Source organism: Cryptosporidium parvum, chromosome 8, assembly GCF_000165345.1.
Source record: "Cryptosporidium parvum Iowa II chromosome 8, whole genome shotgun sequence".
In the NCBI taxonomy this organism is placed as follows: Eukaryota; Apicomplexa; class Conoidasida; order Eucoccidiorida; family Cryptosporidiidae; genus Cryptosporidium; species Cryptosporidium parvum.
The window spans coordinates 1-21,772 of record NC_006987.1 but is presented as its reverse complement, the minus strand read 5'-3'; the positions used below and the strand labels follow the sequence as shown (position 1 = coordinate 21,772).

At 28.4% G+C, this 21,772-nt stretch overlaps 7 protein-coding genes across 7 annotated transcripts; 6 read left to right on the top strand and 1 right to left on the bottom strand.

Annotated features, from left to right (window-relative positions):
- Positions 1-180: 180 nt before the first annotated feature.
- On the top strand, positions 181-1,455 carry cgd8_70 (conserved hypothetical protein; the record flags this gene model as incomplete). The annotated part of the gene is made up of 1 exon (XM_625471.1): positions 181-1,455. The coding sequence occupies one exon, from the start codon at positions 181-183 to the stop codon at positions 1,453-1,455; it is 1,275 nt and encodes a 424-aa protein (XP_625471.1).
- Positions 1,456-1,902: 447 nt separating this feature from the next.
- On the top strand, positions 1,903-2,505 carry cgd8_60 (signal peptide, possible transmembrane domain near N; the record flags this gene model as incomplete). The annotated part of the gene is made up of 1 exon (XM_625470.1): positions 1,903-2,505. One exon carries the CDS (start codon positions 1,903-1,905, stop codon positions 2,503-2,505), a length of 603 nt encoding a protein of 200 aa, XP_625470.1.
- Positions 2,506-3,084: 579 nt separating this feature from the next.
- On the top strand, positions 3,085-4,593 carry cgd8_50 (signal peptide, predicted secreted protein of cryptosprodidium-specific FGLN gene family; the record flags this gene model as incomplete). The annotated part of the gene is made up of 1 exon (XM_625469.1): positions 3,085-4,593. The coding sequence occupies one exon, from the start codon at positions 3,085-3,087 to the stop codon at positions 4,591-4,593; it is 1,509 nt and encodes a 502-aa protein (XP_625469.1).
- A 408-nt stretch (positions 4,594-5,001) lies between these two features.
- On the top strand, positions 5,002-7,656 carry cgd8_40 (signal peptide, predicted secreted protein of cryptosprodidium-specific SKSR gene family; the record flags this gene model as incomplete). Its single annotated transcript, XM_625468.1, has 1 exon — positions 5,002-7,656. One exon carries the CDS (start codon positions 5,002-5,004, stop codon positions 7,654-7,656), a length of 2,655 nt encoding a protein of 884 aa, XP_625468.1.
- A 2,541-nt stretch (positions 7,657-10,197) lies between these two features.
- cgd8_30 (signal peptide, predicted secreted protein of cryptosprodidium-specific SKSR gene family) lies at positions 10,198-13,155 on the top strand (the record flags this gene model as incomplete). Its single annotated transcript, XM_625467.1, has 1 exon — positions 10,198-13,155. The coding sequence occupies one exon, from the start codon at positions 10,198-10,200 to the stop codon at positions 13,153-13,155; it is 2,958 nt and encodes a 985-aa protein (XP_625467.1).
- A 558-nt stretch (positions 13,156-13,713) lies between these two features.
- cgd8_20 (signal peptide, predicted secreted protein of cryptosprodidium-specific SKSR gene family) lies at positions 13,714-16,488 on the top strand (the record flags this gene model as incomplete). The annotated part of the gene is made up of 1 exon (XM_625466.1): positions 13,714-16,488. One exon carries the CDS (start codon positions 13,714-13,716, stop codon positions 16,486-16,488), a length of 2,775 nt encoding a protein of 924 aa, XP_625466.1.
- A 2,726-nt stretch (positions 16,489-19,214) lies between these two features.
- On the bottom strand, positions 19,215-20,087 carry cgd8_10 (uncharacterized protein; the record flags this gene model as incomplete). The annotated part of the gene is made up of 1 exon (XM_625465.1): positions 19,215-20,087. The coding sequence occupies one exon, from the start codon at positions 20,085-20,087 to the stop codon at positions 19,215-19,217; it is 873 nt and encodes a 290-aa protein (XP_625465.1).
- Positions 20,088-21,772: the final 1,685 nt, after the last annotated feature.

The following is a 21,772-nucleotide window of genomic DNA, read 5'->3' as shown; positions in this document are numbered from 1 at the left end:
GGCGCCAACTAATAAAATGCAAAAAAGTTGAGCATGTAAGACGTGAAATAAATAAGAATTATAATTAAATAAATAAGCTCATTTTTACAATCAATCAAACAAATTATATTTATATTTTCTTAGTCAAATTTGTTAGTACAAAATTTGCATGATTGAAATTCTTATTTCAAAGTTATCAGGATGATAGGGCAGCAAATGAATATTCGTAGCAAGTATTTTGGGCTTGCAACAATATTTATTGTCAGCATATTAAGATACTCATTGTGTGAGCTAACTGTTTTTTCAATTGGGGATTGGGGTGAAAAGACGGAGTGCCTTGTGAATGTAACAACAAAAATGGGCAGTTTAGAATCTGCTATGAACCCTAAGTTTATTATTTCGGTGGGAGATAACTTTTATCAGAGGGGGGTGAAATCTGTGGAAGATGCTGCGTGGACAGAAATATTGGAGGAACCTTTTGGAAAATTAAGCAAGCATTTAAAAGTTCATTCTTGCTTAGGAGACCACGATTGGAGAGGAAGTACTACAGCTCAAATTGATAGGACAAATTACGCTAATAATACTCGTTGGTATCTTCCAGGATACTGGTGGTATGAAAAAGTGACTTTTACATCAGAAGTTAGTTTGCCATCTCTTTTTGAAAAATCAGGCTTAGGGGAAATTTCAGCGAATAATAGTTTTCATTTTAATTCTTCCAAAACTGAAAATTCCACTAGTTGCGAAATTGATTGCTTGGATGAAATAGTTGATAACTTAAATACGATGGTCAATAGAAACAATTCCTGGAATGAGGACCTTAGTTATAAAACCTCCATTTCTGAATATTTCTCTGAAAAGCAGGTTAATTCCACTGCTGTATTTATATACATCGATAGTTGGACTTTAACGCAAGATCCTTTCAAGAAGACTTCTATTTCTTATAAATATTCACAACTAGAGTTTATTGAACAAACATTAAAGGCCGCAGTTTTTGAAAACGTTGATTGGATTATCCTCGTCACTCACTATTCAATTTACTCTAGTGGCCTTCATGGACCTCATACAAGACTTGCAAGTATCCTTCTCCCACTTATTAAGAAATATAGAGTGGATTTTATTATTTCTGGTCATGACCATCATTCTGAAATTCTTGTGCCAGAAGATTTTAATTCCTATTTCCAGATTGTTGGAGCTTCTAGTAAACCTAGAACAAGCTTTGGAGCAACTGACGAAAATTCTATTTTTAAATCCAATACTTGCTCTTTTGCTTCATTCACATTCTCCAAAGATATTGCTGTATCAAGAATTTTCTCTATTAATTCGTCCTTATTCAGCTATTTCAAAAGGTCAAATAAATTTGAGAGATCTAAACTTAAGATAGAAGATACTCAATATCCACACTTTGTTTCCTTACTCAGGGTGAAACCACTTATTAATGTTTCTGGTTGGACTTTGTCCCTTTCATTATTCTCTTAGATTTTAACATATAAGTTATACTTGATGCTTTAACATTGTTTCAAAGATTAACATTTCGTTCACATCTTGAATTTGACCTAATAATATTTTTAATCCTTAAAATCTAGAGTAAACTCGTTAAGACAAATTCTTTAAAATTAATCGCTATATTTGCATTCAAGACTTTTTTAGGTTAACTACACACTATAGATTTCCTTAATTTCAAAAAAACTATGGGCTACGGTTTAAAGCACGTTAATTCAAGAAGAGTGCATTCAAAATTTCAATATAGTAAAATCGTTTAGAAATAATATTAATTAGATCATTACAGCAATGCCTGTAAAATTTATACAGAAAAATTCTGAAAAAAAGATATCTTCGAATTTTTCCCCTCATTTTTTGGAGAAAAGCCAGTAAATACTTTTGGCGCTATTATAACGAACAAGTCTACTTGAAAATTCGAATTTAATGGTAGGAACACAAACCAGAATTCTTTTTTTTCGGCTTATTTCCGTAACTTTTTCCAATATGTCCTTTAAAAAATTTATTTCCGCAACCATTTTCATCAGTTTTGTACTGATTTTTCAGGGTATTCTATTTGACAGTGCAGTTTCCCCATCTATTAAGCAACTAAAATATTCCTTTATTACACTTCCTAGAACATATAGTCTTCAACAAGGGTCCAGTAGGGGGTGCGGCTGCTCCGGATTTTGGTCTAGGCTTTTAAATCTCTTTGGGTCTTGCTTTGGGTCTTGCTCCAAGTCGGAAGAAGATGAAGTACAGTCTCCCGCAGGAAGGTATGCACAATTTCAAAGTACAGCTTCGGGATTTACTTTACATAGTGGAGATTTGACCCTTACTTGTGAAAAAGATGGAGATCGAACTGTTGATAGAACTAAAAATGATTTGAGAAAATTATTTGATAGTTATGGAAGGTTTGGCTGTACGGAAAGAGACCTGAGACCGGCTTGTAAAGAATTACTTAAAAGAATTAGGCATCAGATGAAAAAATTAAATAGAAAGGGAATGGTTTGCATATTATTTTTTTCTGACGTATTTTCGATAAATTAATTGTAAAACTATTATTAAATAGAATCAAGAATGTGTGAGTTTCTATATTTGGAGTTTCATTGAAAGAATTCATGTAATACTATTATAACTGGATGTATTTTGGAACAACAGTGTGGCGATGACGTTGAAGTTTCGCTGTTATTTAAGTTTTGTGTGGTTTATTTTAACGATGGGTACTCAGCAATATTTTCTTTATTGACAAGTCTGTTTGAGGTTGATGTCGTTAGTGATTGTATAAGGAAGTGTAATCAACTCATTATCATTATATCAAGTGAAGTTTATTTTATTCGATTTTCTTATTTTCAATGATTTATGATCCCGATATTTATGAATATGGTTGTTTTGTGTTGGGTTTTAAGTGTTTGACTGCCTATTAATTATTTATATTAAAAAAAATATTTGTAAGCTACACACGTGAGATTTCGTGCGTATTAAATTATATTTTGATCACGCACAAATATATGAGTTTTCTAGTTTTAGGACCAGCTAACAATTTTTTTTTTTTATGGTTGCATTTTAATATTAATCAATTTTGGTATTTTTATTTTCATTTTTTTTCAGATTACGCAAAATAGCAACATGAAACATATAGAATTAATACTTTATTTTTTAATTATTGACATAGTGCTTTTTTTATTACATTCAGGCAACTTTTTTGCTTCTTGCGAATCTCCGAATGAACAAGAAGTAGTTGCCAGCACTAGTACATCATCAGACGTAAGTTCGGTGGGAACTGACCTGGTGGATCTTACTGTTTATTCATCTTCCGGTGAAAAAGTTAAAAAAGATAGTTTAGAAAAAGAACTTTATGAATTCTTTCAATTAACTGAAGAAGAACAGGCAATAGAAGTATCTGGGTCTTCAACTAGCGAAAGCAATAGTGATGATGAAGATGAAGTAGAAGGTAGTTCATCTTCAGGAGGTAGAAGTGCCAAAAGGATGAGATATACGCCTATCTATGGCTCTCCTGGAGAGGGAACCAGTAGTGGCTCAAGACATCTTAATCCTTATTATGAAATGCCAACACGCTTTGCAGAGGCCTACGATGCTTTTTTAAAAGAAAACATTATGAAACTAGTAATATTAGAGTTTGAAAGGGCGTTGTTTTCTTCTTCAACCTTATATTTCACTTCAATCTGGAGAGACAGAAATTCTTTTCAAGGGAAGATGATATTCTTATTAGGCTTATTAGAATTTTGGGAAAATAGAGGCCATAGTAAAAATTTGGCTATAAAAAACATTATGATAAAATACTATTCATCTACTAGATTGGAAAATAGATTTACTATTTTGAAAGATTATGTTGGTTTTAAAAGCTCGAATTATTTTACAATGAATAATTTTTATAGAAATATTAACGAGATAAAGTGTAGCGATCTTAAAAGAAGTTTTGCTGTGATAATTCTTCTATTTGAGTTCGATATTAAACTATTATCGTCGGCATTCTTGTTTTATCTTCTAGTTTGCTCAATTGAAGAGTTAAAAGAGTTGGAATTTAAGCAAAGTTTAGAATTAATTAAAACAAATCAAGATCAATTATTATCAAAGATTTTGACACTTGGTAAAAAGCATGTTAGGAAATTTCTCAAAGCAATGAGAGAAAATATTCCTTCAATGTCAAATATCAAGATTAAAAGTTACAAGCTTCCAATTAAGTTTCCATTAGCTATGCATAAAATCAACATTGAAAATTTCGGATTAAGGTTTTGCTTATCTTTATTAGAGCTTTCATTGATAAGTAACCTCTCGTTTTCTATTTTTAATCTGATATTCTTTTTTGGATCAAGATTAAAATTTGCAGCTGAGGTTTTCTTAGCATTTGATATTATTAAAATTCTCACGACTGCAATGTCAGAGCTATCAGATATCATTTCAGCAATATTATTTGATGAAGGAATAATGCGTCATATATCTAGAGGAATTATGGCTCTACATAATATTGATATTTCAAATCTGAGAAGCAGATTTGCTGAGTGCATTCAGGTAAAAAATAAGTATCATGAATTAAGGGGCTTAATTGTGGTTACAGATTACCAAAGGAAAGCACGTCTAAAGAAAGAATCAAGAAGAAGAAGAAGAAGAACTTAATTGTAAATATCGCCGTCTTTTTTTAAAGAGAATAATTTTTTTTAACTTTTTTTTTCGTAAAAGCTAAATAATTTAAGTATACGCAGAATATTAATGATTTGGATAATATTTGAGAAATAATTACAAGTCAAGGAGGTTTATCTCATTAATTTATTTTTACATTTTTACTTATAGCGTTGACGTTAAATAATTAATTTTTTATATCCATTGTTTTCTTTTAAAATAGAGACAACAAAATTTATTTTCTTTAGTAAAATTTTCTTATTTACGCTTCTGCTCATCTTCAATTCACTTTTTTTTTATTTATTGAGTCAATTGTAACTTTGGCGCTAGCATGTGCAGTGTGTAATGTGTTATAAATGCTTAAAAGCAATAAAAGAATGACCAGAAGAGGCAAATTAATTAAAAATGAATATAAAGGTTAAGATAACTTTTTATTTGCTTTTACTTTTTATTTTTGGTTTCATTGTCAAAATTCAGGCTGCAGAGGGTGGTGAAGGTTCAAATTTCGAAAAAAATCTATATCAGAAAGTTACATTAACTCAACAACAAACAAAAGAAGCTTTAAGAAAATTGATATCATTTGAAAATGAATTTGAACTTAAATGCATTACTACTAAATTGTTACTGCTCTTTTACAAATATATAATACTTCTTCTTAGATTTATCTCAATTTTTGATTTAAGCGATGCTAAAGATAGTATATTCAAATTTTTGGGCTTATCAGAATTGTTGGTATTAGAATTAAAGATATTTCAATTTTGTTCTTTAATTGAACAACATAGACTTGATGAGATTCTTAGTTTTGTTTTTTCTAATGGAAATTTAAATTTATTAAACGAATTTGAAGGAGAGTCGCAAAAGGGTTTACAGTCAACATTGAAATTTCTCATACTAAACTTACACCAAGTCACCTCTGTATTAAATTTACTGGTTTATTATTTAATGAATATTTTTGTTGAAATAGGTGATCCAGTGCTTGAACTTTTAATTTCTTTTATTACTGACTTTTTTAAAGCCGTATTAAATTTTATAGAAAGTTTTTCAATCGAGTTAAGTAAATTGAAGCTAGAAGAAATTAAAGAAATGTCCAAGAATCTTGATATGAGCAGCCCGTTATTTACATTAAAATTTCCTGATCCTGAGCAAGAAACTAAGGATAGGAAACTACTGGAAGAAACAAGAAAGAAAAAATTACAAGTAATTAAAAGACTTACCGAGTCTGGTGCAAAATCAGGCGATGAAATTGCTACTAAGCCAAAATTTAGCATACCAAGCAGTGAATCACTTCAAATAGAATATATGTGTTTATTGAATCTTTTAGCATTTTCTTTTACGATGACTAATTGCACATTTTTCGATAGAAAATATGAAGAAGTAATCAAAAAAATTGAAGAAGTGATTAGTAAGCTAATGAAATTAATATTTAACAGAGGTACCGAGTTAGATTTAACTGCAGAGAAAGCTCTTTCTATTAAATTACAGTCTTATTCTCAACTTAATATGGGTAGTTTAAGGATGGCTAATGCTGTGTTTAGGTCTTTTTCATCACGTGCTAATGAAGATGATTTAACTAATGATTTTGAAAAAATGCTAAGCATTTTTTCGTCAGCTATTAAAACTCTTGAAAAAAAAATGAGGAAGTGGGAAAGAGACACGTTTGTATCTAGCTTAACTGCTCTATTGAGGGATTTCTTAAGAGCTGGGCTAGAACATTTAGAAGCTTTTGTTGCTCCTTTGAGAAACGGAGCAGTAAGATTTAGTTTAAAATATCTTACAGATGACGATGAAGAGCAAGATCAAGGAACAGCAAGTGGAAAAAGGCACAAAAAACATAAAAAAAGGAAGGAAAATAAGCCACAAAGTGAAGCTGCTTCTAGCAGAGAGAAGAAAGAAAGTAAAAGGGCTGCATGGTTAAAGCATCTGCAAAGTAGGGAAGGTTCAATGGAAATTTTGAGAGTTATTAGCCCTAGAAGCTCAATGGAGGAGAAGACAACTAAGAGTAAAGATATGCCTACAGGAACAAAATCTAATAGGAAAGAAGAAAAGCTTAAAAAACTTTTAAAAGAAGAGGAGAAGTCTTTACAAAGGGAAGAGGTAAAGAAAACGATTAAAGAGCAAAAGTCCAGTAATACTTCTACAAGAAGGAGAAAGCAGGATGAAAGAAGGGCAAATAATGAAACTAGAAGAGAGAGAGAAGAAAGAGAAAGAGTAGAGGAGAGAGAAAGGGAAAGGGAAAGAGAGAGAGAAAGACTGAAGAGGATTGAACATAGTAATTACATGTATTCATTATTAAATTCTGTAGAATCTATCGAAGGAATGTTTGAAGAAGCTGAAAAAAATCGATATGGTTTGGGAGCCATGATTTCTTATGTGTTTGAAATAATAACAAGTGATGATCAAAGCGGTACAAATGTGGATAAACTTACAGAAGAATTCTCATCACTATCAGTTTCAACAGGACATGATACGGATGGCACAACATCACAGAGTGGATTGGGTAGTAGGAGAAGAAGGGCAAACGAAGTTCCAGACTCAGGACCAAGGAGGCCAACGAGCGATTTTTTTGCAACAAGAGTAGGGGCTCCATCAAGAAGGAGAGGATCTAGCCCTTCAAGACAGGACCGAAGCCGAAGGTTAAGACAAGATAGTATTGATGCACCAACTCAAGGTAATCAAGGACTATTAACTTTTGATGGGTTTACAACACCTGATCCTTCAACTATACAGAATAAAGACAGCCCTGATTTAAAGTCCAAGTTTTTAAGGTTTTTCTCATCTGATGGCGAAAATAATTCGGTAGATGGTTTAAGCAGTGAATTTTTGGCAAAATATTGTACTTTTAGTGATCCAAGTTTTTCGCATATTACAGAAAATTCACCAACCGACGAAATTAATAGTGCATTAGAATCTTGTGGTATGGAGATTCAAAGGCTTCATTCAGGTGTTGCACCAACAATAAGTGGAAGATTACTTTTGGAATTAAAGTTAATTGAGAAGGAATTAATTGCAGCTTTTATTAGAATGCTTTTAATTTTACAAGAAAGGAACAAAGAGAGCTAATACGGTATTGAAGTCAAATAAGGAAATGAATGTGTTTTTTTTTAATAGCGATTGTTAGAACAAGCCAAAGCATTTAAACTAAACTAAAATTTTTTTAAATAATATGGGGTAGTTAATTTAAAAAACGAACTTTAACTAGAATAAAAGTTTTCATCCGAAAAAAATTTCAGTAATTTAAGTTATATTGGATACATTTCGAAAAAAAATTTCAAAATTACATTTCGCATTGATAAAAAAAACTATTCTATTTTATCTTTAATTCAGATTATTTTGTCAGATAATAATTTTAAACTTAATTAAGCTTGGGTATATTCATGTTTCGTAAAACTTTTTTGTAATTATGTGTCCATTTTAATTTAAATTTTTTTTCCTCAAATTTTCAAATTGGTCTTTGCGATATTTAAATATTACATGTATTTTACTGCGTTCATTAAGTAATTGAATTATATTTCTAGTACAAAACTGAACTTGTTATTAATAAAATAAATATATTAAACAAGAAATAAGAACTAGAAACGCAGAAAATTAAAATTTACTTATTACAAATATAAAGTGGTTTCTGATTAATATTTAGATCATTATTGAAAAAATAAAGATTGTTTAGCAGGAGAAATTTTAATTTCAAAAGGTTCTATATAATTTTTGGAATGTTTTTTTTTGAACTCTCAGTAAAGATTTGTTATTTTAATGTGTAGAGGTAAAGTTGAATTAAGCTTTAAAAACAAATAAACGATAGATGCATTTATTGGTTTTCAGTATTTCTTTAATGAAGAAGTGTAGTGAAAACTGAAGATAAAGTATTAGTAAATTATTCAGAATTAAATAAATATAAGTTTTTTTTTTAAATTTAAAGGCCTTATTTTTAAATATTTGTATTTATAATATTTGTTTGAGTTATTTTAAAGTTTTAGGATTAGAAATAAATATGAGAAATATCTCAAGCTAATAATCTTGGTAATTTTAATTATTCATATTAGAATTACATAAAAAAGTAAAAAGAATAAAATAAAATTTATGTATGAAACTATTATCAATTCAAAGATTAAATGAACAGTAATAGAAGAAAAAAAAGCTTGATCACAATAATATTGAGTAAAAGATAGGAAGAGGGATTGAAGATCAGGAAGCAAATTAGAATTAAATCAAGGGAAAAGAGCATAAATATTTGAACGTTCGAGAAAATCAGTTGAATTTTGTCATTGTTATGGTTATTATTTCTATTATAATTATAAAGCTAAGAAATCATGAAAGTATCTCAATAACATTTTAATATTACAATATTAGAAACTATATTTCAAAAATAATATAAAATTGACTAACAAAATATTTTAAATTAAATAACGTCAACTTCTTCGAATAGAATGATTGAAAACAAAATGATACTATTTTGAATAAATATGTAATATTAACTTTTAAAAAAATAGGATGAATGAACAGTAAGTCAATATAATTGAATTAACAAAAAAATTAAAAAAAGTAATAAGTGAGAATTACAGAAATTTGGTTGATATTTTAATATTATATTAGAATTTAACAGGAAAATATTAATTTATCACTATTTGAATTAGTATTGGAATAAAACATTTTCAGGGCTATTTTATACTTGAGGTATTTATAATCTAATAATTATAAGAACAATTTAGAAACTATATTAGATGAAAAAAATCCTAGAGGATCTTTTATTTTAGAAAAGATTTTTCCATTGCCATATTCGGAAAATTTGAATAAAATACATTTGATTATATACTATTATTGTAAATTATTTTCTATATTCTATTAGGAAGTATAAATAAATTATATTTAAATATAATAAAAGATTAATAAAAGAAAATGATCTTATTTAATATAAATTTCTTTCCGATAAATAATATGAATATTTTCAACTTTAAGAGAAGAGATATACATCGTTTTTTTTAATATTACAATATTTATAAAGAAAAAGATTTTTAAAAGCTATTTTAATTGTAATAATTTGCTTGAATACTTTTTGAAATAACAATAATAGTATTAATATATAACTGAAAAATGAGATATATTTACCCAATAAATGAAAATTGAAAAATAATCACAAATAAATGTAAAATTTAAGTGAAGAATATTGATAAAATTATTATAAATTAAGAATAAAGAAGAAATTTGTTATATTATTACTATTCTGAATATGAAGTTAAATAATTTTTTAGAATAATGATATTGATGTAATTAATACATATTGAATATTAGCAATATACTACCGATTTAAAAATTTTATTTGAGTGCTTAAAATTAAAGAAATAGGGTATTTTAAGGGTTCAAATTAAATCTATAAATGGAAAAATTGAATAATGTTCAAATTAAATTTTCAAAACTTATTATTTGATTAAAATTTTAAATATGGTTTATTGTTAAAAGTTTGAATTGAGCGCGCTACCATGCATTAATTATTTCTTATAGTCAAATATTACATTAACTTAAAAAAGAGAAAAAGCCAAAAAGAAAGAAATGACTTTATTTTTATAAAAATAATAGAATATAGACACAGTTAAGATAAAGTCTAACACAATGAGATATTTTTGGTTGAGATTCTTCCTATTATTATTTTTCACAAAATATTTAAAAATAACAATTGGAGCGGAGGCTCCAATAAATGAGAAAGCTCATAAAAGTTCAAGTACTTCTTTAATTAAGAAGGGAAATGTTGATATTGAAAGATTAAGTTATGCTGTGGAAATAGTTAATAGTAGCTTTGAAGCTAATTATCTTTTAGAGTTAACATTTATTAATTTAGCTAAAGTGTTGGAAGCAATGTTACGGCTTTTAATTATATATAAAAATGATTTTACGAACGATTTAATATTTTTGAATGGGTGTATTCAATCAATGATTCTGAATTCTATGCTTGAAAGGAGTGATGAATTGGTTAGTAAAGCCAAAGAAAATCTTCTTTTGGATTTCTCAAAAAGTAATAATGAATTGTTATCAAAACTAATAGAAATGCGTGAACATTTTTCACCAAGTTATTTCGAATTTCTAGCAGCAAATCAAGATGAGATTACACAGTTAGCAGACGAGTTGATGACTAAGTTAAATATTTTACTTTCATTTGAAGCAAACGAAGGATTTGCGCAGCTTATTTTTTCAATCCTTGATCTTGGAACATTTGTTATTGCTTCATTTAATAATTATTCAAATAAATACATAAATTCATCAAGAAGAGAACGTTCAAAACAATATGTTTCAAGTAGACAAAATTTTGTTTTATTTGTACCGAATTACAAAAGTCCATTTATGAAATTGTCTCAAATTTCTCTTGAAAAATCAGAAGAAAATAAAGAATTAGCTTCTAAATTTGTTAATTGCTTGAATTCAGAAAATCCAAGTGAAGAATTAGATAAAACAGATATTTTAAGAGGCTATTTTTTATTTCACGACTATTTTGAATGCAAGGATTTAACTGAAGCCCAAATTTTCAAAATTGAAATGTTAGTTCTAACTGCAATAAATAATTTAAGAGCATTATCATTTATGGTTTATATGTTTGGTGAGGATTCGAAGAGTTGGTCAACAGATATTGAAAAATGTAATTTAGAAATATTAGATATGATTTCAGCTAGAGGAACACCTCTGAGAGTTGAAGAAAGTGTTGCTCAAGAAATAAAATTACAAGTCAGAGAATTATTGGGAAATTCAGAAATTCAATCAAATAACATGGTAAAAGAAGCTTTTATCAGATCTTTAGAAAAGGATGAGATATATACTAAATCAATGAATTTGTATACAATTTTATTAAAATCTCTGTTATTATTAAAAAATGAGAAAGAAAATGTTTCAAGTTCAAATTATTTGACAAAAATGTTGGATTTAGCTATTAATTTACTCGAGCCTTCAATAAAAAGATGTTTGACACGAATAAGGTTTAATAAAGACAATTTATCAACTCAAGAAATGAAATTAAACCAAAGCACTAAATTTAGACAAAGGGTTAAGGAAGAAGTGGAGAAAGAGAAAAAAAATCGATTAAGGATGTTAGGTTTATATAGAAAAGAGCGTGAAGAAATGGAAAAAAGAAAAAAACAGAAGGAAGAGAAGGAGAGAAAAGAAAACAGAGAAGCTAGAAGGAAGTTAAAGGAGGAAAAAGCCGGGAATAAGAAGCCCAAGAAGGAAAGAACATTTCCGACTGTTAGTGAATCTTTTGAAGTAGCTTGTTCGAATAATGAAGAACTCACTGAGCAAAGTAAAAAAATTAAATCAAGATCAAAATCAAGGTCACGTTCTAGATCTACTTCACCTGGAGGACATTTAAAATTTAATAGTTCCAAGTCAAAATCAGAAAGAAGGCGAGAGAAATTAGAAAAATTGTTGCAAGAAGAAGCCAAATCCATTCAAAAAGAGCAAATAAGGCAAACAAAACAAATGGAAAAGACAAGATATGAGGCTCCAAAAAAGAGAAAACAGGGAGAGAGAAAGACCAAGAATGAAAATCAAAGAGAAAAGGAAGAGAAAGAACGAGAGGAGGAGAGAGAAAGGGAGAGAATAAAAGAAAAAGAAAGGCAAGAGAACATCCAACATAGTAACTTTATGTATTCATTATTAAGTTCGGTGGAGTCTATAGAGGGGCTGTATAGAGAGTCTGAAAAAAGTCTAGGTAGTTTGCAAGGCTTGATTTCTTTTGTATTTTCTGCTATGTTGGAAGATATTGAATCTGAGGAAAAGGCTGAAGAAGATCTTGCAAACTCTATGGCAGCAGCTTCTATTTCAGAACAAGATCATGCATCTTCTTCGCAAGTAGGGGCAGAAAGTGCAACAAAATGTGAGGATTCTAATTTTCAAATTTACCCAAAAGGTCATGCTGGAATTTCCCTAACTGACAGCGAAGATTTAAGTCTTAAAATGAGTTCTAATATTGAAATATCAGCGAGAAGATCTTCTAGAACCAGACAAAAATCAGAATCAACTCACACTAATAGAAGTAAGTCTAGGTCAAATTCTAGATCAAGATCGAGGAGAGTATCAAGGTCAAATTCTAGAACAAGATCGAGGAGAGTATCAAGGTCAAGTTCTAGAACAAGATCGAGAAGAGTATCAAGATCAAATTCTAGACCAAGAAAGGCATCAAGTCCAACAGATACATCACCGATTAAAACTGAAGTTTCTTTTGATGGTTTCACTGTCCCATACTTATCAGATTTCGATCCTCAGAATGAACCTAATCTTAATTCTAGGTTTTTCAAGTTTTTCTCACCTAGTGGAAGCTCTAATTCAGGCTCAACAGCCTTAAGCCAATCAAAATTAGACAATTTTGGCTTAAATATTCAAGATTTTTCAATTATTTCAGAAAGTTCTTCAATAGAAGAAATTCAAGATTCATTAGAAAAATGCGGTAACGCGATTCAAATGTTGCATTTAGAAATTGCACCGAGTCTAGAAGGGAGAGATTTCTTCGAAGCAAAGTTACTTGAAAGAGAATTAATTAAAATATTTACTCATCAATTAATACTTTTACAAAAAAAGAATTCTTAATTTAGAAATATTTAACGAGTCAAACAATATTGTTTTCTAATGTATTTGTTTCTTAATAAATTAATATAAAAAAGAAGTGACTAATTTGCAAATATCAATGATACGACTCAATTAGAACATTTCAATGCTTTAAATAATCCATTTAATAAGTGTTGGGCATATCATAGTTCACCTATTGAGATAGTGTAAAAAATTACTCAAATACAATTTTATTTTAAATTCAATACTAGTCGCAGTTAAATGCGAAAATTTTACAGAAACGAATACAAACTGATTATTGTTTCAGTACCATTACAAGCTAAATTACAATAATTTTAAAAAACTTTAAAATTTCCTTCTAATTCTATAGTAATTAATAATAATAATTCTCTAATATTACCAAATTAGTTTCAAAATTCTATCTGTTTTTATATTTTTTGTTCAATATAAATATCCATCAATCTTAGCGCCAAAATAGTAATGTAAGTTTTGACTTGCATGCAATATTCCAGAAAAATAAAAATTTGAATTAAATGATGAATATATACATTTTTTTGTCAATGTAAAATAACTAAAACAATGAGAATTGTAAAATTTAAGACATGTGTTTTTATAATTATTTTTTTTGGTTCGCTATTCAGCAATATTCTCCACATTAAAGGAGCAGAAGCACCTCACAGTTCTGATGAAAGCGAAGAATTAGATGAAGAAGAAACTTTTCAAATGATAGATCGTGATAGTCGTACTTATGCTGCAGTTCGAGCATTAATTGATAATTCTTATGAAAGCAACTTTTTCATGGAATGTGCATTGATAGAGTCAGCTGTTTATGCGGAGTTAATTTTGAAATTGATTGCTTTGTTTACTGCAGATGAAGTAGATACAAAATATAAACCTTTAACTCATATTTTTTCTAGCTTTGTTTTAAATTTCTCTTTTGAGAAGAGAAGTGAACTAGTTTTGATCGATAAAGCTAACAAAATTAAGAAATTTTCGCAGAGTCAAAATAATAACATGCGAAGGAAAATTATTGCGTTAATGAATGAAGGCTCAGTAAAATTCTTTAATTTTGTAGTTGAGAATAAAGAAGAATTAGAAAGAGAAATTGCCTTATTGATGGAAAAGTTTTTAGTTTTGTTGGATTATGGAGTAGATAACTTTTTAGGTCATATGGCTATTTCAATTATTACTTTTTTCGAAGAACATTCATTCATTTTATCTCAATTTTCTGAAATATTTTTAAAATCATCAAGGAAAGATATCACAAGGAGATTTATTGCGAATAAAGAGACTTTTTCTAAAATTCAATTTAATTTTTGTTATAATATGCCTCATTTAAAAACTACAGAAAGTAATTCAGGTTCAAACACAGATTTTGAAAAATTGGATCTTGATATGGAAGAATTATGCTCAATTAAAGTAATAATATTAACAGCTTTTGATGTTTTAAAATCAAGTTTATTTATAGTCTTTTTTTTCGAAAAGAGCTCATTAGACACTATTCTGAATGAAATTTTCCAAAAGGAAGAAGCTATAAAAAGTTATTTGGAAAGAATAAGTTGCTCTGAATTATCAGAAGAAAAATATTTAAATATTAAAGTTAAAACAAGAGAGTTATTTGATGCAGAAAGAATTCAGTCCAATAATTTAGTTAGTGAATATTTTGATTTTTTTGTAGGTAAAGGTATAATTATTCGCAATATGAAAGAAATTTACAAGGTTTTACTAGAAAGTTTATTAACATTAAAAAAATTCTATGAGGCTGTTACTGAATCGAATTCTTTTTCTATATTATTTCAAAGCGTAGTTTCGGCGTATGAGGAAGCTACAAAAAAATGTGCAAAGCAAATCAAACAAATTGAGAGTTATTCAGAAGAAAAAATAAGAAATTTGCAATTGAGCCAGATACAAAAAAATATAAAGAAAAAGAAAGAACTTAGTAAAAAAAAACTCTTAACTGAATTTGAGTTGCATAAAAAAGAACAAAAAGAAAAAAGGCTTAAAGAGAAGAGAGAAAGAGAAGAAAGAGAAAAAGCGGATAGAGAACGTAGCAATATAGTTAAACAAGCTAAAGAGGAAATGAAAAGACAAAGAAAGAGAACTAGATTTAAAAGAGAATTTCCTACTTTAGAAGGAAATATGATTGAAGTTACAGAGGAAAATGTAGGCGAAACACAAAAAAGTGCTAGTCCAGCTGTTCATCAAGAAGCTTCATCTGGAGTTCATTACGGAAGTTGTAGACAAAAAACTAATAGGAAAGAAGAAAAGCTTAAAAAACTTTTAAAAGAAGAGGAGAAGTCTTTACAAAGGGAAGAGGTAAAGAAAACAATTAAAGAGCAAAAGTCCAGTAATACTTCTACAAGAAAGAGAAAGCAGGATGAAAGAAGGACAAAGAATGAAACTAGAAGAGAAAGAGAAGAAAGAGAAAGAGTAGAGGAGAGAGAAAGGGAAAGGGAAAGAGAGAGAGAAAGACTGAGGAGGATTGAACATAGCAATTACATGTATTCATTATTAAATTCTGTAGAATCAATGGAGGGATTATTTAGGGAAGCTGAAAAAAGTAGAGATGGTTTATCAGCTTTGATTGGATTTGTTTATGGGGTTATTTTTGATGAAACTGAAGAGAAAGGAACAAATAATGTGAATAATATTTCAGATGCCTTTGCTTCACTCTCAATATCAGAAGCTGATAACTTACAGGAGGAAGGCTCTGCATCAGGCTCTGCATCAGGCTCTGCATCAGGCTCTGTATCAGGCTCTGTATTAGGCCCTCCATTGGAATTAGGAGCGAGACCAAAAACAGGGACTATAAGGTCTAGACCTCGTTCTCGTTCTAGTACTCGTTCTAGTTCCCGCTCTCGTACTCGTTCTCGCACTCGCTCTCGTACTAGGTTAAGGTCAAAATCAAGAATTAGAAGTAGTTCCAGAACTAGGAGTAGATCTAGAGGCAGATCTCCGGAAATGAGAATACTAAGATTTGACGGATTTGAAGTGCCTGACTTTCCATTTTCAGACACTGAAAAAGAACAATCAGTCAAAGAGTCAAGATTTTTAAAATATTTTTCGCAAAGTAGAGATGAAAAATTAACAAGCAAAGCTTTAGAGAGATATGAAAATAAATATTTAGAATTTGAACAAAGCTTAATTGATTTATCTATAATTACTGAAGATTCAACTTTAGAGGAAATATTAATTGCATTAGAACAATGTGGTAATATTATTCAGCATTTACATTCAAATGTAGCTCGATGTGTATTTGATCAAGAATTAATGTATGTTAAATTAATAGAAAAATTATTCGTTAAGAACTTTATAAAATTTTTAGTTTTACTTCAAAGTAAACAAAACAAATAAAATTATTTTTTGTTAAATTAAAGATTTACTGATTATTCAAATATATAACTGAAGCTATTCATTTCATATTATAAAACTATTAAATAGATTCAAGGCCATTAATAATTAATTTTACCAAAATTTACAAATTTTCACTTTTTTCAATACAATTTATTATTTTGTTTTTGATACAGTGCCAACTTTCAATACTGATATTGAATTCTTCCTAGTAATTAGTAGTAGCATTAATATCTATTGATATCAATTTTACAGAATTATTTCTAAAAGTTAAAATGGAGAACAACAAACATATATTTTTTTTTAGAGAAAATAAATAATTACACATTGCATTATTTTGAGTTAACCCTAAAATGAACAAAAACCTAATTTTATTCATTTGTATGATTTTATAATCTATTTAGTTTTTTTGTGGTCTAAATTCTAGAAACTTTCTTTTTTTTTCTGATATATTTACATAATTAAACTATAAAAAGTCACTAATTATAGATTTTTTTGTGATATAATTCACTTTTTTTCATTTAATTTTGATTGCATATTATTATTAAACAAATTTCTAAAGTAATTCCATTATAAATAAGTGAGAAAGGGTAGAATATTATAAAATTCATATAAAAAATGACTAAGTTTGGATCTGAAGCCGATATTTGTATTTTTTTTTAAATAGATTTTTAACTTTAAGTATGACTAATTTTTGTATATTAAAATATAATAATTTCTTTTTTCTCGAAATTTTCTCTTCTTGTTTTTAAATAAATACAATTATTATTAAATTGTCATGTTTTTAGATTATTTGACTTTGTAGAGTGGCTTAAAATAAAAATCTCATTGATTAATTAGTTAAATGAAAGTCTTTGAAAATTGTAATTCAAAAACATAATTTTAAAATATGAACTTAAAAATATTTTTATTTTATCAGTAAAATTATGTATAAATAAATTATTTTTTCAAATTATAATTATTATTGCTGAAGAGGTTGGCTTAAATAATATATTTGAATAATATTCTTGGAAATTTTTAATTTTAATTTTGCTTTTTATAATTTTTGTTTGCAAAATAAATGGATCAGAGTAATGATTTAGCTATATATTTTAGATTTAAGATATTTTTTACTCAAAAAGTTATTTTGTTTTGATATTTTAGCTTATTTATATTATTAAGGAAGATAATTTTTTTTCCATTATTATTTAAACTTGAAAATGAAATTTAAAATTGGGAAAATCTTGAATTACTTAGTTTAAAGAATTTACTACATTAATATGAATTATACTTATTTTTTAAATAAATGTTTTGAAAGTGTAAATTAATCATAAAATTGATTAATTGTTCTTGAGAATGGATTTTATTTTAAGTGGATCCTTGTAGTAATTCAAAACTATAGATTTTTACATAAATCATTAAAAATATATGAATTTTTAATTTATTATATTGCATTAGGTATTTCTCTTTTTAAAAAAAACCAAGTAAAAAAGAACTTATTATAGTATTATTTTCAAATATGTTTATTTATGATGAATTATTCACTAGGATTATCTTATAAATCCTTTAAGAATTTTATTAGTATATTTTCTTTATTAAAATTTTTGTTTCATTTAATTAGAACAGTTTTGTTCAATTTATTTTAAAGTTATTTATTATATGTTTAATTTTTCAAATTTATTAAATTTTATTATTTGATTCCAAAAACATGTTTTTAAAATCGAATTGATTTTATAGAATTAGTTTGTAAAATTAGATTAATTACTTTTTGGTAAAGCATTACATTGATACATTTTTTAGCACTATAAGAGAGTAAATTTATTCAAAAATTTTGTTGAAACATAAATCACAATTTTAAATCTGAAATGAGCCAAAAGATATCAATTAACCTCCATATTTTTCTAAAACTTTTTAAGTTAATATTTATATAAATTTCACTTGAGTTGATTTATTTCATTATGCAATTATTTAGAAATCTTTATATTTTCTCATATGAATATTAAAATCATAATTTTTTTAATATTATGCTTTATTTACTTAAATATGTCATTATATGGTATATTTTATTTCTCATTAAAATATAATGCTAATGGCTAAGTACATTCTTACTTTAGATAAATAAGAATTCAAGCATTAGTAAATTTAAATATTAATTGAAGAATTAAGATTCAAATATTTTAAAGAGTTTAAAAGTTTGAAATTGAATAAATATTTAGGTTTAAATAATTTTAATTATAAAAAAAACAATTGACTATTTAGTTTTGAAGTAATAAATGGTATTTCTGGCACCATTTTTATTAAATTGAGAGTTAAATTTCCACATTGCATGGCTCAAAGAATAATTTTAATGGAATTGATCATTTCTTTATGTATCATTCAATTCAGTAGTTATATATTGGTTATTTGCGGCTGGGTTATTAAAAGTATCAGAACTAAATTAACTACTACAATTTGAATATCAACCGACAAAGATGAAGAATAACTTGCCTGGAAAAGCCTAAAAAGGACTAAATACAGATTCAATTTTAACACAAACAATACTAAGTTTCAATTACAACAAATTCTTTTTTACAACGTTGAAAGTTCAATATAATAGTTTGATAAAAAATAATCATATGAATGTAAGATTATTTATTATCAAATCAATACAAGTTTTCAGATTGTATCCAGAACACAATAATTTGTTAGATAAGCGATGTTCTTTATATGATATCAGCAAATATACGAAAAAAGGGTTCATCTTATTAATCTCAATCAGAACCTTCATTAAGTCTGGAAATTCCAATATTAATTACTTCTTCAATAGTATTACCAATGATGGCACGCTTTCCACAAATATTAACCGTATTTATTTCCATTTCTCCAACAGATAATATACCATAATTAACATTGAAAGTCAAATTACACACATTTGCCATTCTCACTCTGCCATAGTTGGTATCTACGTAGCATTTCACCTTTTCAAGAACAGGAATAGCATATATACGCTTATTTTCATATCCCCTAAATACTGCATAGGTTCCGGAAGTAGTGTAAAATTCATAGGTGTCACCAGTATGTTCAGTGGGTAATTTAAGTTCAGGTTGATCCAAAGAAAAAATACCTTTAAATTCAACACCATCTTGCCCAGTAACTTCTATGTATTGTTGATCACGGAAAACATCAAAGTTTTCAGGTATAAGAATTTTGTATCCACGGTTGTAATATTGTGGTTTATTTGGAATGTTTTCAAAAGGAAATTCTTCTACAACTACTTTATTCAAGTCATCTTGATATCCAGACATTTTTTCGAGGATTTTTTCTGTATTAATCCCAAATACATGTGTACTAAAAACAAATTTTAGTTTTCCATTTTCATTAAAAATCTGAACATCAGAAGTTTGATTTTCGATTTTAACTATATGGTACATATCTGCTTTGTGTTCATATGCAATCAATCTCTTAAATTTACCAGCATCAACTGCAGTCTCATAGTTAGCTAGGAAAGGAACACTTATTTCCATTTCTTTTTCTATAGTGACCACAAGGAATTCTCTATTACCACGCTCTTCATCAAACATTGGGAAACTAGGGATCGGCCTTATTTCTCCTCCAGGTCCGGGATTTCTACTTGTGCTACTCATGATTTCAATAAAAATTCGAGAAAATATTTAGTGATTTGTTAAAATTTTGCTAGCGGTTTTAAGCTGTTGGCGGTTTTTATGCGTCTTAGGGTTTAGGTTTAGGGTTTAGGTTTAGGTTTAGGTTTAGGTTTAGGTTTAGGTTTTAGGTTTAGGTTTAGGTTTAGGTTTAGGTTTAGGGTTTAGGTTTAGGTTTAGGTTTAGGTTTAGGTTTTTAGGTTTAGGGTTTAGGTTTTAGGTTTCGGTTTAGGTTTAGGTTTTTAGGTTTAGGTTTAGGTTTAGGTTTAGGGGTTTAGGTTTAGGGGTTTAGGTTTAGGGTTTAGGGTTTAGGTTTTAGGTTTAGGTTTAGGTTTTAGGTTTAGGGTTTAGGTTTTTAGGTTTTAGGGTTTTTAGGGGTTTTAGGTTTAGGGTTTTACGTTTTTAGGTTTAGGTTTTAGGTTTTAGGTTTTAGGTTTAGGTTTAGGTTTAGGGTTTTAGGTTTTAGGTTTCGGTTTAGGTTTAGGTTTAGGTTTAGGTTTAGGGTTTTAGGTTTAGGTTTAGGGGTTTTAGGTTTTAGGTTTAGGTTTAGGTTTAGGTTTAGGTTTTAGGGGTTTAGGTTTAGGTTTAGGTTTAGGTTTAGGTTTAGGTTTAGGGTTTAGGGGTTTAGGGGTTTAGGGTTTAGGGTTTAGGTTTAGGTTTAGGGTTTAGGTTTAGGGGGGGTTTAGGTTTTAGGTTTAGGTTAGGGTTTTAGGGTTTTTAGGTTTAGGTTTAGGTTTAGGTTTTAGGTTTAGGTTTAGGTTTAGGTTTAGGTTTAGGTTTAGGGGTTAGGGGTTTAGGTTAGGTTTAGGTTTTAGGTTTAGGTTTAGGTTTAGGTTTCGGTTTTAGGTTTAGGTTTTAGGTTTAGGTTTAGGTTTAGGTTTTAGGTTTAGGTTTAGGTTTAGGGGGTTTAGGTTTAGGTTTTAGGTTTAGGGTTTTTAGGTTTTTCGGTTTAGGTTTAGGTTTAGGTTTTAGGGTTTAGGTTTAGGTTTTTTAGGTTTTAGGGGGTTTAGGGTTTAGGGTTTAGGGTTTAGGTTTAGGTTTTAGGTTTTAGGTTTAGGGTTTAGGTTTAGGGTTTAGGTTTAGGTTTAGGTTTAGGTTTAGGTTTAGGGGTTTTAGGTTTAGGTTACGTCTAGGTTTAGGTTTTAGGGTTTTAGGTTTAGGGGTTTTAGGTTTAGGTTTAGGTTTAGGGGTTTTAGGTCTAGGTTTTAGGTTTTTAGGTTTAGGTTTTAGGTTTAGGTTTAGGTTTAGGTTTTAGGTTTAGGTTTTAGGTTTAGGGGTTTAGGGTTTACCGGGTTTTGGTTTAGCGTTTACGTCCTAGGTTTAGGTTTAGGTTTTACGCGTTTTAGGTTTTAGGTTTAGGGTTTTAGGGGTTTAGGTTTAGGTTTAGGGTTTCAGGGCTTAGGTTTAGGGGTTTAGGGTTCCAGGTTTAGGGGTTTAGGTTTAGGTTTAGGTCTAGGTCTAGGGTTTTAGCTTTAGGCTTAGGTCTTAGGTTTAGGTTTAGGTTTAGGTTTTAGGGGGTTTAGGTTTAGGGTTTCAGGGGGTTTCAGGTTTAGGTTTAGGTTTCAGGTTTCAGGTTTAGGTTTTAGGTTTTTAGGTTTTTAGGTTTAGGTTTTAGGTTTAGGTTTTTTAGGTTAGGGGTACCCCAGAGTCGACCGCAGGCAGCAAGCAAG